Source organism: Cryptotermes secundus, unplaced genomic scaffold, assembly GCF_002891405.2.
Source record: "Cryptotermes secundus unplaced genomic scaffold, Csec_1.0 scaffold697, whole genome shotgun sequence".
Lineage (NCBI taxonomy): Eukaryota > Metazoa > Arthropoda > Insecta > Blattodea > Kalotermitidae > Cryptotermes > Cryptotermes secundus.
In genome coordinates this window covers 1,044,567-1,057,259 of record NW_019724753.1, presented here as the reverse complement: position 1 = coordinate 1,057,259, position 12,693 = coordinate 1,044,567, and the positions used below count along the sequence as shown (strand labels likewise).

Sequence of the window (12,693 nt, the reverse complement as noted above, 5' to 3'; positions counted from 1 at the left end):
CATATTTTCGGGATGGAGTTCAATCTCAGTGGCTTCCCTAATGAAGCGATCCATATGGCGGGTCTTGGTGGCAAGGATGGAGGTATTCTGAAGCTGAATACGGTGTCCCAGATTGATGCTGTGTTCAGCTATGGCCGACTGGTCCGGATGTTCGAGACGGATGTGCCGCTGATGCTCCTTCAATCTCGTGTCCACGGAGGGGCCTGTCTGCCCAATATAGACCTTGCCGCACTAGCATGGGATACTGTATACACCCGGTGTCCTTAGGCCCAGGCTATCTTTGACTGGCCAGAGGAAACTGGATAATTTGTTTGGAGGCAGACCCACTGCTTTGATGTTATGCCGGGATAGCACTCGGGACCATATTCAACCGTATCAGCAGAGTGCTGGCTGAAGAAGATTTATAAAATGCAGTAAGCTTTAGAGTTAGACAAAATCGGTCTATCAGAATTTGTGTAACCTGCATTAGATTTGCAAGATTTGTTACACATATATTCACGTTAACATTATAATGACATGAGATTCCACTCTTGTGGGATGTGATGCCAGGTATTTGGTAGCTGTTTACCAATGCTTTGGAGGAACATGCTGCCTTATGTGCAGGGTGAAATATTCTTCTGAAACTTCTGTACCTATCTACTGAAGAACATGGCGGCATCACATACCAAATGACTGTATTTGTTATTTTTACTGCCATAAGGATCTCAAATTTTACATTGTAGTGAAATGTCTTTTATATTTAAATTTAAATTCAATAGAATTTAATTTTAGGAAACAGTGGCTCTGCGTTCGTTTCTCTTCTTGTATCAAGAACAGGGTGTTCTGAATTCAAGGATCTGTTACCTTGTTCTGCCCTGATGTCACTGCAGGAGAGCAGGATTGGCGACAATAAGAGTTGTGTCAAAATGTATGCCAAAGGTGAGTCCAGATTGTGATTCAGGACAATATTCTGAACTGATGTAATTAAATAATATATGTCATGTCTTGGTATATGCAATATGAATTAAAATAATTTTCTTTATGCAGATGACTTCCTTGAAGAAACTAAAAGTAAAAAATGGGATCAATTACGCGTGGTTGTGACACAACCATTTAATCAGCAAATGCAGTTTGGATTGTGTTTTATACGTGTATTCAGCTTCTTGGATGAGGAAACTACTAGTACAAAAATTGATCCTGATTCATTTTCAAAGTGGGAAAAAATGAGAAGTCAAATTAATACCCCTTTGAGGTAAGCATGAAACATTTAGAATGTTATCCCTATGCTTAATTAAGGATAGTGTCATGAAGATATGCAGGGAAATAGGGATAAAGCATCATGATGTGAGTTGTGCCTTGACTTTTTTGTGTTTTGGGAAACAACCTGTAATGGCACTGGGTATGAGGCTTGGTGGGGCCCAGAGCTGGTCTGGACATGCTGAAGAAACAGTCTGCTTCCAGAAATCAAACCCTGTAGCCAGGAAACTGGATTACCTCTTTCCTTCCTTCCTTCCTTCCTTCCTTCACCCATGTTATTTTTCCTTTTATTTTATTTGTACAACCTATCATCATTCTCTTCCCCATGTCATAGCATCAGTAGAAGATGTAATGATCATGGAAGCCTCCTAGCCACTTCGTGAAGGAAAGGAAGAAGTTCATCTCTGAGGACAGACTAGTTATTTCCTCCTAAATGACATGTCTCTGAACACAAGAAGGCTTTTTCCAAACTTTCCATTTATGGAAGACCTAAGAAGTACCATTAACTTCCCATTCTCAAGTTCAAATCTCCTATTTTTAATTGTTTCATTTTTGGTCCGTTACACTATCAATCACAAAGTCAATAGAAAGTCCGTTTAGTGTGACAATTTGTAGGTCACTTCTTTATCACTTCTGCCTTACATGTTTCGTGTTGTGTACACCTACAAATTGTTACACTCGACAGACTTTCTATTGACTTTTTCAAATCTCCCACCTGTGAGGAAAACTTAAAGTGGACCTGAAGAGGAGCAGTGGTTTCCATTCTTCACAGAGTTACATTTTCCTTGTTAGAACAACATTGAATCCCTGAAGAAGCCTGTTCTCTCTCATTACTGCATTTCCCAGCTTGACAGTATATCAGTATGCTTCTTATAAGGTTCAATTTCTTTTTGCCCATTTATTCCCATTTAGTAGGAAAGGGTTATTTTCTTTACTCCTCTTTTGGAATCATGACTACCATCCTTGTAACTTTCCAGTATAATCATAGATTTGCTGTTTTACCCACTTTTAACTCTGAAGACAGCATGAATTCTGTCATGACTTCCCCGCTTATTATCCTCGGCCTACCTACTTTAATTGAAAAGTGAGACAGCATATTCCTCCAAAACACTGGTATCCACCCATAAAACTATGTGTTGTCACAACACATGACCATATTCTTAATAATCATTGATATGAATATCTCAAAACTTATATGACAGAAGATATTTTATGTTTTCCTGTTTCGTAGTAATGATGTGTTGTGTTTTCCCTAAGATGGAAGGAACTGGCTGTTGTTCATATGTAGGTGTTTCAATTAGCTGTTTGTTAATAAAAATGAAAAAAAAAAATCTCACATGAGATATTTTGTTTCTTTGGTCTGACTACTAGTTTTTTTTTGTGGTGGCTTCTAGGTTTACAGGGAATCTTTGCAGGCCTCAGTTACCTTTTCTAATAATATGTCCTTATTCTTGCAGTCCAGTGAGCTCAAAGTTGGCTGGTCAACGCCTAAGTGGTTCATCTCTGTCTCGTACTGATAAGATCCTCCTTCAGACTGGTCAGCAGTGTAGTAAACTACAGGAAAAAGATGAAATAACTTCCCATAAAGGAAAGGAGGAAGTTTTGGATAAGGAGTTTTTTGAAACATCCATACTTAGCTTTATGGATTCTCTTAATCTGCAGGATAAAAACTTGGACAACATTCAGTTGATTGAAGTAAGAGAGAAAATGGAACAGGTTCAAAATCGAGAGTTCTCACTTCAGGAAAGACGTATTTTTGTTACTGTTGTTAAGAAATATGTAATGTCATTGAAATACTCAAAATCCAACAACATGAAGTCACCTAAGTTTAGCCAAAACATTAAGACAGATATCTGTTCCAAACAGGAGTTAGGGAAACCAAAAGAACTTACTGGTATTGCAGAGTTGCCACACCACATCTATAGTGATAAGAAAGAGCAGATTTCAGTGAAAATGAAAAGTAGAAATGATGGAACAGATTGGCTAAATACTGAAGGAGATTATCCTACAGAAGCCAGAGTGTCAAAAATTAGCAGTCCTATTTCTGAAAGTCCTTCAGGGAGAAGAAATTATATTAGTTTGGAAGATTCTGATTACACACATGAAAGTACAGCTTATACTAGGGAAGTCCACAGTAAATTAGAAGGTGGCGACAAATATTTAAATGATGATTCAAGAGAAAAATCAGATTGTGTTATGCTGCAGAATACAAAGCAAAAGAGAATGTTTAAGAGGAGATCGTTAGAGACTGATGGCACTAATAAAAGACTCCATGCAGCGAACAGTGATAACCTGAATATTACTGACATCTGTGAAGTTACAGACTTCCAAGAGAATTGTGAACAGGCCACAGGAGAAAATTTAATTCAGTGTCCTGTATGTAAGGGTGAGTTCACATTACAAGTTTTCATAACTTATAGAATTCATTCATTCATTCATGGAGCTGAGCCCTTCTTGAGAAGCCTCCAATTATGCACCTTCTCAAGAACTTCCCAGCATTTTATGAAACCCGAAGGTTCATTACCGTTTTCACAAGAGCCCTCCACTTGTCCCAGTTGTGAGCCAGATCAGTCCAATCCATACCATCCCATTCTATCTCTCTAAAATTCATTTTAATATTGTTCACCCACTTCCGGTTTAATTGTCCTACTGGTCTCTTTCCATCTGGCTTTCCCACCAATATCCCCCATGCATTCATCTTCTATATTTGTTCTACATGCCCTGCCCATCTCATCCTCCTTGACTCTATCATTCAAATTATACTTGGAGAAGAATACAAGTGATGAAACTCTTCATTATGCAGTTTTCTCCAACCTCCTGTCACTTTATCTCTCTTCAGTCCAAATATTCTCCTATTCTTTTTAATTTTCTACAAGGCCAGGCTGTGAAGTACTTCGTGCCAGAGAATAGAGGGACTGAAGATGTGATGCCCTATAGTTGGTAGAATCTTTCCAACATGCTGGAGGAAGCTGCTGGTTCAAGGGCTTTACCCTGATGATGAGGGAAACAGTTTTTATAAAACATTGGTAACATTCTACCAGACTGCATGATGGTGTCACATCCCAGAAGAGTGATCTCCATAGTTTACCATGAGACCCAGATGTCACTTAAAGCAGCAGAGTTCCATGACTTGTAATACAAAGACCCTTCACAAAATATCTCCAGTACAGAATTTATAACATGGTTTGGCTGATGTTTGAATCATTTCACCTGAATCACATTTGTAGCATGTTACATTGTTTAAATTTTTGTGAGTGTACTTGTTTTAATTGGGGGTATGTGGTAGTGTAGTTGTTTGAGTCATTGTGCTACAAGCCGGAAGGTCATGGGTTAGATTCCCGATGAGGTCATTGGATTTTTCAGTTGACCTAATTCTTCCAGCCACACAATAGCCCTGGGGCCAACTCAGCCCCTAACAAGAATGAGTATCAGGAATCTTCCTGGGGGTAAAGGGCGGCTGCCAAGTAAGGCTGACAACCTCACTGCCATCTGTGAGCCGATTGTCTAGAAAATGTGTGAGCCTTAACATGTCACAACTCAATGGGCCTCCATGGGCTGTTACAGGGATAACTTTACCTTTACCTTTTACCTTTACTTGTTTTAATTGATGCATTCATTTCCATGTAATATGTAGGTAAGTCAATAAGTAAGTTACAAATGGATATAGAACTTAAAGAAATAAAGAGTACTGATTTGAAAAATGCTTTTATTTCTCAACATAACTCCCTTGTACATTGAGGCGCTTGTCCCATCGTTTCACAAGCCCATGAAAACCAGCAGCATAAAATTATCTGGGCTGCTGTCGGAACCAGGCAGTGACTTCGCTTACTACAGCTTCATCATCGGGAAAACATTCAACCGAAAGATGATGTTTAAGAGGGCCAAACAAATGGAAGTTGCTTGGAGCAAGGTCGGGGCTATACGAAGGATGCTCGAGGACTTCCCACTTGAAATCTCGCAGCGTCTCATTTGTCTTGTTGGCAGTATAGGGACGCACTTTGTCATGCAAGCATGCAAGAGCAACACACCTGGTTCCGACAGCAGCCCAAAGAATTTTATGCTGCTGGTTTTCAGGGGCTTGTGAAACGATGGAACAAGTGCCTCAATGTACAGGTAGATTATTTTCAGAAATAGAAACATTTTTCAAATCAGTACTCTTATTTAAGTTATACGTCCTTTTGTAACTTACTTATTGACTTACCCTCGTATTTGCAATCTTCATGGCAGCTGAATGCAGTGAAATTTTAGTTGCAATGCATTTCCAGCATTTCAGAGACTATCAGTATGTCTGTCATCAGATACTGATGTTATGGAATTGGTCACTGTACACGAAAAAAAAAAAAAAACTCCGTGATTTTAGTCCGCAAGTGAACTATGCCGATTGAGCTGCCGCTTGTTGGTGAAATTAGTGCCAACTTTTGTGGATAGAGGTCGCGTGGTTAGCGCAATGGATCCCATGGCTGTTATTTTGGTTTACTAGACCGGAGCCACTATTTCCTTGAAATAGCTCCTCAATTATCATCACGAGGCTGAGTGGACCCCATTCCAGACCCACTACTTGTCAGAAAAAATCTGGTAGCACCAGGAATCGAACCCAGACCTCTGGATCTGTAGCCAGGAATTCTGACCGCTAGACCACAGAGGCAGTGGTCACTATATACACTAGCCACAAATATGTGTATCTGTACATATTCATGTGCATAAGCATGTACACTCAAAACAGCTGTTCACCTGAGATGACTTCATTATATTCTTTGCCATGTTAAGTGGATCCCTTAGGACCATGACGTGGTTCATTTCTAAGTTGCAAACAGAAGGAAACTACATATACATTGAATAAGCATTTCTAGATAGTCAGCAGGGGTTGATATTGCAGCTTGGGTTCTGGGTGCTGGGCTGACAACCCTCTCCTGTAAATGTACTCATAATACGTTACAAAATGTTACATCGTGAAGGTTCCAAGAGATGTACTGAAGCACAGTGTAGACTTTGATGCCAGATAGTTGTCCTCTGTAGGAGGAGTAATGGTTAAATTTAACCTTGCTACAGCTGAGGCATTTAGTTGCTGGCCTGTCACATCAGTGAGGCCAGGGTTCAATCCCAGTTCAATTCATGTGGGATTTGTGGTGAACAGGGTGGTACCAGGACAGGTTTTTCTCCAAGTGCTTCAGTTTTTCCATAATAATTGTCTTTCCACTAATGCTTCATTCTGTCATCTGTCCAAAGCTGGTACAATAGGTCCATTTGCAGCTGCAGTACTAAGGGATGCTGTCTTACTTCACCCCATAAATTAAAATAAATTGTTAATTGGGAATAATTTCTTAAGACAGACATGAAATTAAAAAAAAATGTTTCTGAAGGTGACCCTAAGAACAAAGATGATTTTGTTTTTCTTAACTGCCCAGAATTAATGAAGTTGTAAGTGTGCAATGGAAGGAATGTTGACACTTCAGGCAACTTTGTCAATATACTGCAGGTACCCTATAATACATTACACTTTGTTTCTGTGAAAGGTATGATGCTCGCATTCAGAATCATTATACTCTCACTTTTCTTGATCTTGCTAAGCAAATTGACACAAGCAATGATCTGCTGACGTGTATTATATTGACGGATACTTTGATAATAAGGATTCCGACGTGTATTTGTGAGGTCCCTGTTTAAGATCTTGGCTGGATCTCTGAGTGTCCTGACTTGAGCTTTTTGTGGTTTCACTCAGTCCTTCTAGACAAATATCAGGGTAATACCTTATGCCATGAATGCTTCCGTTCTTTTCCTTTCCAATTACTTATTCATCGATCATCCTCCCATATGACACTGTATAGTCAGAGCTGTTGATAACACTGCTAAATAAGCCATAAGTAGTCTAATTAATCATCCATTACAGCACTTATATTTTTTCTGAACAGGGAGTGCATTTTCCCTTTAGGGCAGTACTTATATTCTTTCTGAACAGGGAGTGCATTTTCCCTTTAGGGCAGTACTAATCCTTTTCTTGTTATCTGAGGATTTCTGTGGTGGGGAAAAGGCATAGAGATGCTGTATTTACAGTCTGAACAAGTGTATCAACATCACATACCAACAAACCAGAAATTCATGAAGGAACCACATGCATTTATCCATCAGACCTGTCTTATATACTTAGTTATTGGAGAGGGTGGGTTTCCCCATGCACTGAGACCTGTATTGGTCCATTGTGCTTCCCTCTATGATTTCTACCAGTCTCTATATCCTACCAGTACTGGTGCTTACCATCAGTCCCGTCCAGCCAGCGAGACCGGCTCTACTAGCTGAGAGGTATCTATAATTATAGCATCTCTATGCCTTTTCCCCACCACAGAAATCCTCAGATAACAAGAAAAGGATTAGTACTGCCCTAAAGGGAAAATGCACTCCCTGTTCAGAAAGAATATAAGTACTGCCCTAAAGGGAAAATGCACTCCCTGTTCAGAAAAAATATAAGTGCTGTAATGGATGATTAATTAGACTACTTATGGCTTATTTAGCAGTGTTATCAACAGCTCTGACTATACAGTGTCATATGGGAGGATGATCGATGAATAAGTAATTGGAAAGGAAAAGAACGGAAGCATTCATGGCATAAGGTATTACCCTGATATTTGTCTAGAAGGACTGAGTGAAACCACAAAAAGCTCAAGTCAGGACACTCAGAGATCCAGCCAAGATCTTAAACAGGGACCTCACAAATACACGTCGGAATCCTTATTATCAAAGTATCCGTCAATATAATACACGTCAGAAGATCATTATAATGCTTCCCCCATGTACCAGAGGTATTAGAGACTGCTGTTGGGCGGGAAATGTCCGTTAATTTGGCTCAGTGACCTCCTTTGGAGATATGAGGTTCTTTTACGTGCCGTAAAGCTACCACACGGGACCAACGGCTTAAAGTCCCTCCCGGAGAACTTGTTCCCTGAATTTTTCCGCCCTTAAAAATTCGATGACCTCCACCGGGTATTTGAACCCGCGTACTACGAGTCATGAGGTGGGAACATTACCTCTAGACTACGGAGGCCGCTAGTTTTATATACTTAACACAACAAATGTTATATTAACTGATACTGCAAGCATTATGTTTTTGGACATTATCCTTTGTCTTGTCTTTCTATAAAAACAGTAGGTTTTACCTCAAGACAGAGACAGAATCCAGTCTCTAAAATGTTGTGTTGTGAAAAATAAACAGGACTGCTTTTAGGCAAAGACAAGACGATGGATAATGTCCAAGAACATAATATTTGTACTAATGTACCATTGTCACAAACTTTTAGATCTGAATAACTGATACTCATTGAAATTATTCTTGTAATATTACTTTAAACATATAATAATGCTTTTCTGTATGTTCCAGTATATTTTGAAGCTGATGTTATTGAACATCACTCCTCAGAATGTGTCTCCTTTCCTGACAGTAATGCAACAGATGATTATGTTAAACAGGAAATGGTGAGCTACTAAACAGTTCTTTTGCCTGATGGAATTGTTATTTATGGTCATATCTGTTCAATATAAAGAAAAATCGGGACTGGAGTGTAATTTCTTCTGTGATGTGTTGCTGTGAAATGCTGTAGTTCATGGACACTTCAAAGAAACATGCCTCCATATTAACTTTTGAAGAGTAAGACTGGCTAGTTAATCAGCAAGAAATGGGTGGTGGGACTACTTACAGGACACTGTCACCTTAAAGGACACCTCTTCAAACTGGGACTAAGTAATAGTCCCACTTGTGAGAGGTGTCAAGAAGAAAATGAAACAGCCACACATATCCTGTGCGAATGTGAGGCCTTAGCTTATTTAAGATTACATCACTTGGGTCAATACTTCATGGAACCAAGTGACTATTTTGACGCTCCAACATACAAAATCCTGTGCTTCATTCGAAGCGCAGGATTGCTGAAGGAATAATCAAAAGGGGAAGCACAATAGATCACTGTAGGTCACGGTGTAACGGTGTAAGGGCCAAGAAGGCCCAGCCCTTATACATTCATTCATAATCAGCAGAAATTAGGCAGCAAACAGCAAGTCACATACCAAAAACCAGGTTCAGATATAGGCAAATAGAGGAAGTTGGAGGGAACCAGTAGGTCGAAAGGAAAGAATGACTAGTGTTCGCCCTGAAGAGGGTCATTTTATAAGTACATGTTTGTGAGATGGTATGAGAAGAACACAGATGGGCTATATGCGAGTAGTTAAAGATGTAAATGGAGGAGCAGTGGAAGGAGAACTGACGAATAGATGAATCTGCTGTGATAATAGTAGCGCGGAGAACTCAGGCAGATGGTTACTCTAAAAGAGCAGTGTGCATGGACCTAAGAGCCTGATGGAGAATTCCATCAAGAGAAAGATTTGAAGGAGGCTTCATACTTTCTTTGAGGGAATAAGAGAGGTTTCCATGACTTTTTTAGACAGCAGCTATCCTCCATGTTCATATAGTTGCAATGGAGCTCAGTCACCCCCTGATTATACACGTACAATGTTCATCTGTATTTGGTGGAGAGGATATTGAGGTTTTCAGACTGGGGAGTGGATGTGATGCTATGAGTTGATGATGTGCCCTGCCACACTTGACTTGTTGATCACTCTTGCAAGATTGTACTCTTCATAGTGACCACTGTGAGAACCTCAAATCAGTTATACTAGTTGTACTTAGTGCATATAGGTTTTGATGAAATTAATGTATGTCACAGGTTTCTATAATGAAGGCAATACATAATAAATAAATGAATTTTATTTTGGATTTGAGATTCCCATTGCTGTGTCTGTGAAGAGTGTGGGCTTCTGGATTGTAATGCCATATCCATAGTTTGGAGGGAGCATGCTGCCTGCTTCTGCTGGTTTACAATTTGACCCTGAAGATGGATGTGATGTGTACCTCCAGACCCTCAGACTCCCTCTGAATTAGCAGCATTAAAAGCCAGAAGGCTGTATTCTTGAGATTAATTTTAGTTGTTTCAAGAAGTTCAGCGGGTAACATGAATGAATGAATGTATGAGGGGTAGGCCTCCTTGGCCCTTGCACTGCGACCTACAGTGGTCTATTGTGCTTAACAGCTGGTAACATACTATTGATTGTTAAGAATGGTTTGTAAAATGGAAGTACTAATAACAAGACTGGCGCTTGTGACAATGAAATTTGGAGTATGTGGTTCTTGGGGAGAGTAGCCTGAAGATGATGCTGTTACATCAAATGGTAATTTTCTTTTATTTATTACGAGTTTTAGTGAACACACTGCTTCAGTATAGAGGTCAAAAAACAATATTTGGAAGTTAATACTTCAGTCTCTATTTTTATGCAACTCATTCTGATTACTGTAAAAGTAATGACAGTGTGGCCGGTCACGGTAGCCTTCACTCGCTCGAAAGCCGGAATCATGGATTCGAATCCCACACGGGGCATGGATGTTTAGTGTTTGTGTGTGTGTGTGTGTGCACGCGCGCGTGCGTGCGTTTTTCTGTGTTTGTGTTGGGTAGAGGCCTTGCAACGAACTGATCACCCACCCAAGGAGTCCTACCAAATGTCTCAAGATCTAGTAAACCAAAGTGGAATGGAGATTTTCATGGAGGTAGGCCAAGGCACAAATTGGGGCTGTAGCGCCAAAGGGAAAGAAATTACTCTTTGTGAACAGTATCATAAAGCTCCCCTGGCACTGAATCTGTAAAATTCATATGAAGTAGCATATTTTGACATTTTGAAAATAATACTTTTATATTTCTTTTTCAGACATGTCCAGTGTGTTTCAAGACAGTGAGTTCTGCAATTATAGACACACATGCCAACATGTGTGCATCAGAAATGTTTGGAGATTGAAAATTATTGTAAGAATATGATATATAAGAGACAAATGAAGATCAGATTTGTTTTTAATATTTAAGTGAATTCATAGACATTGAAGTGCTGTTATAACAAATGTCATTGCATCTGAAGGATCGGTTGTATGTAATATTTATATTTTCTTGTTATGTATAATCAACTTTCATTAACATCTCTATTTTTGCCTGTCTTTACTTTGTGTACCAGTTGCAGTTCCCATTGCTTTTCCCATAGCCTTCCATTTTGCATTTTTGTCCATTGTATAAAATACTCTGCTCCTGTGGGAAAGATTTTGATACTGCTACTAGTGGAGAGTGTCCCGTGGTGAAAGGAGGAGCCACCATCCAATATAGGTGCTTGCAGAAGATGTATGAGGATGAATGGAAGAAGTTCCATGATAAAAAAAGAAACCAATGTGTAAAAAACTGTTAATTCTGTAGTACTGTGTGCAGTAAGTCCTTGTATTGAATAAATCCCTTATTCAGTAATCTGATAATTTGGAAATTTTGTTGGGGTTCTCAATCAAGGGCAGTAGCCTCCTGGTGCCTCAGTAGTATACCTATTCTGTCAATATCGTTTATTATCTAGTTCAGCGATGGCCAACTGGCAGCCCGTGGGCCGTATCCGGCCCGCGACTTGATTTACTCCGGCCCCCTGCCAAGTCTCAGGTTTATTTTCAAAAATCTTAACTTCACAGCTGTGTTGGCATAGAATTCAGTTTTTAATAGGACGTTTCATTAGCTTACAGTATTTTGCAATTGACTGTATATGTTCTTACCGAGTTGAACAGTTCAAACTGTTTTCTAATAACTGTGTTCATGTCGTGGAAATTCCAAGTCCCCCAACCCTACTTCTGTAGGGAGATGACACTGAAGGGAAGACCGTAGTGGTGAAGGATTTATGACATCTTCAAAATACACATAGTAAGCATTCCCAGCTTGCTCGCGGGGATGGGATGTTTACCGTTTCTCTCGGCATCCTGGCCTTTGTTAAGTGCCAGTTTTAGCAGAAATGTCTCCCAGTTAGTGCGATTTTAGAAAGTGAAGTGTGATTATGGAGTGTGAGTGTAGAACTGTTTTTCAATTAAAATTGTGTTTTAAGTTATTGTAAGTGATACAGCATGTCAGATAGTAAATTGAGAAAAGTTGATAGTGAAAATAGGGCGTTCAAATCTGAGTGGGAACATGACTATTTTTTTATATTAAATAAAGACCACAAGCCACAGTGTTTAGTATGTTTTCAAGTGCTAGCAGTTTTAAAGGAGTACAACCTAAAGAGGCATTACATGACAAATCATAAACAGAAGTTCGGAAAACACTCTTGTGAATCAAGGAAAGTAGTCTGCGATCAGTTAAAGAAAAAACTTTTCCAGCAGAAATCTCTTTTTACCAATGAAACAAAACAACAAGAAGAAGCTTTGCTGGCTTCTTATTTCGTGACATATGAATTAATGAAAGCTAAAAAAGCGTTAAGTGATGGTGAATTAATTAAGAACTGTGCGATAAAGATGGCAGAAGCTTTCAATGAAAATAAGGTAGGAAACAAATTTCAAACAGTGCCCCTTTCAAAACAGACTGTTACTAGGAGGCTGGAAGATATTAGCAACCAGATATCTAATAATGTGAAAGA

General features: G+C 39.4%; 1 protein-coding gene across 3 annotated transcripts in view; it reads left to right on the top strand.

Annotated features, from left to right (window-relative positions):
- LOC111862927 overlaps positions 1–11,258 on the top strand; it is a 15,549-nt gene extending 4,291 nt beyond the window's left edge. For 2 of the 3 annotated variants that reach the window (XM_023848795.2, XM_033750858.1), the window contains 5 exons: positions 772–918; positions 1,027–1,231; positions 2,694–3,622; positions 8,606–8,700; positions 10,975–11,258. In XM_023848795.2, coding sequence (XP_023704563.1) covers positions 772–918; positions 1,027–1,231; positions 2,694–3,622; positions 8,606–8,700; positions 10,975–11,061 — 1,463 coding nt within the window. In that variant the 3' untranslated portion in view covers positions 11,062–11,258. The remainder of the gene's footprint in view (positions 1–771; positions 919–1,026; positions 1,232–2,693; positions 3,623–8,605; positions 8,701–10,974) is intronic. The other variant, XM_023848796.2, reaches the window with a different exon arrangement.
- Positions 11,259–12,693: the final 1,435 nt, after the last annotated feature.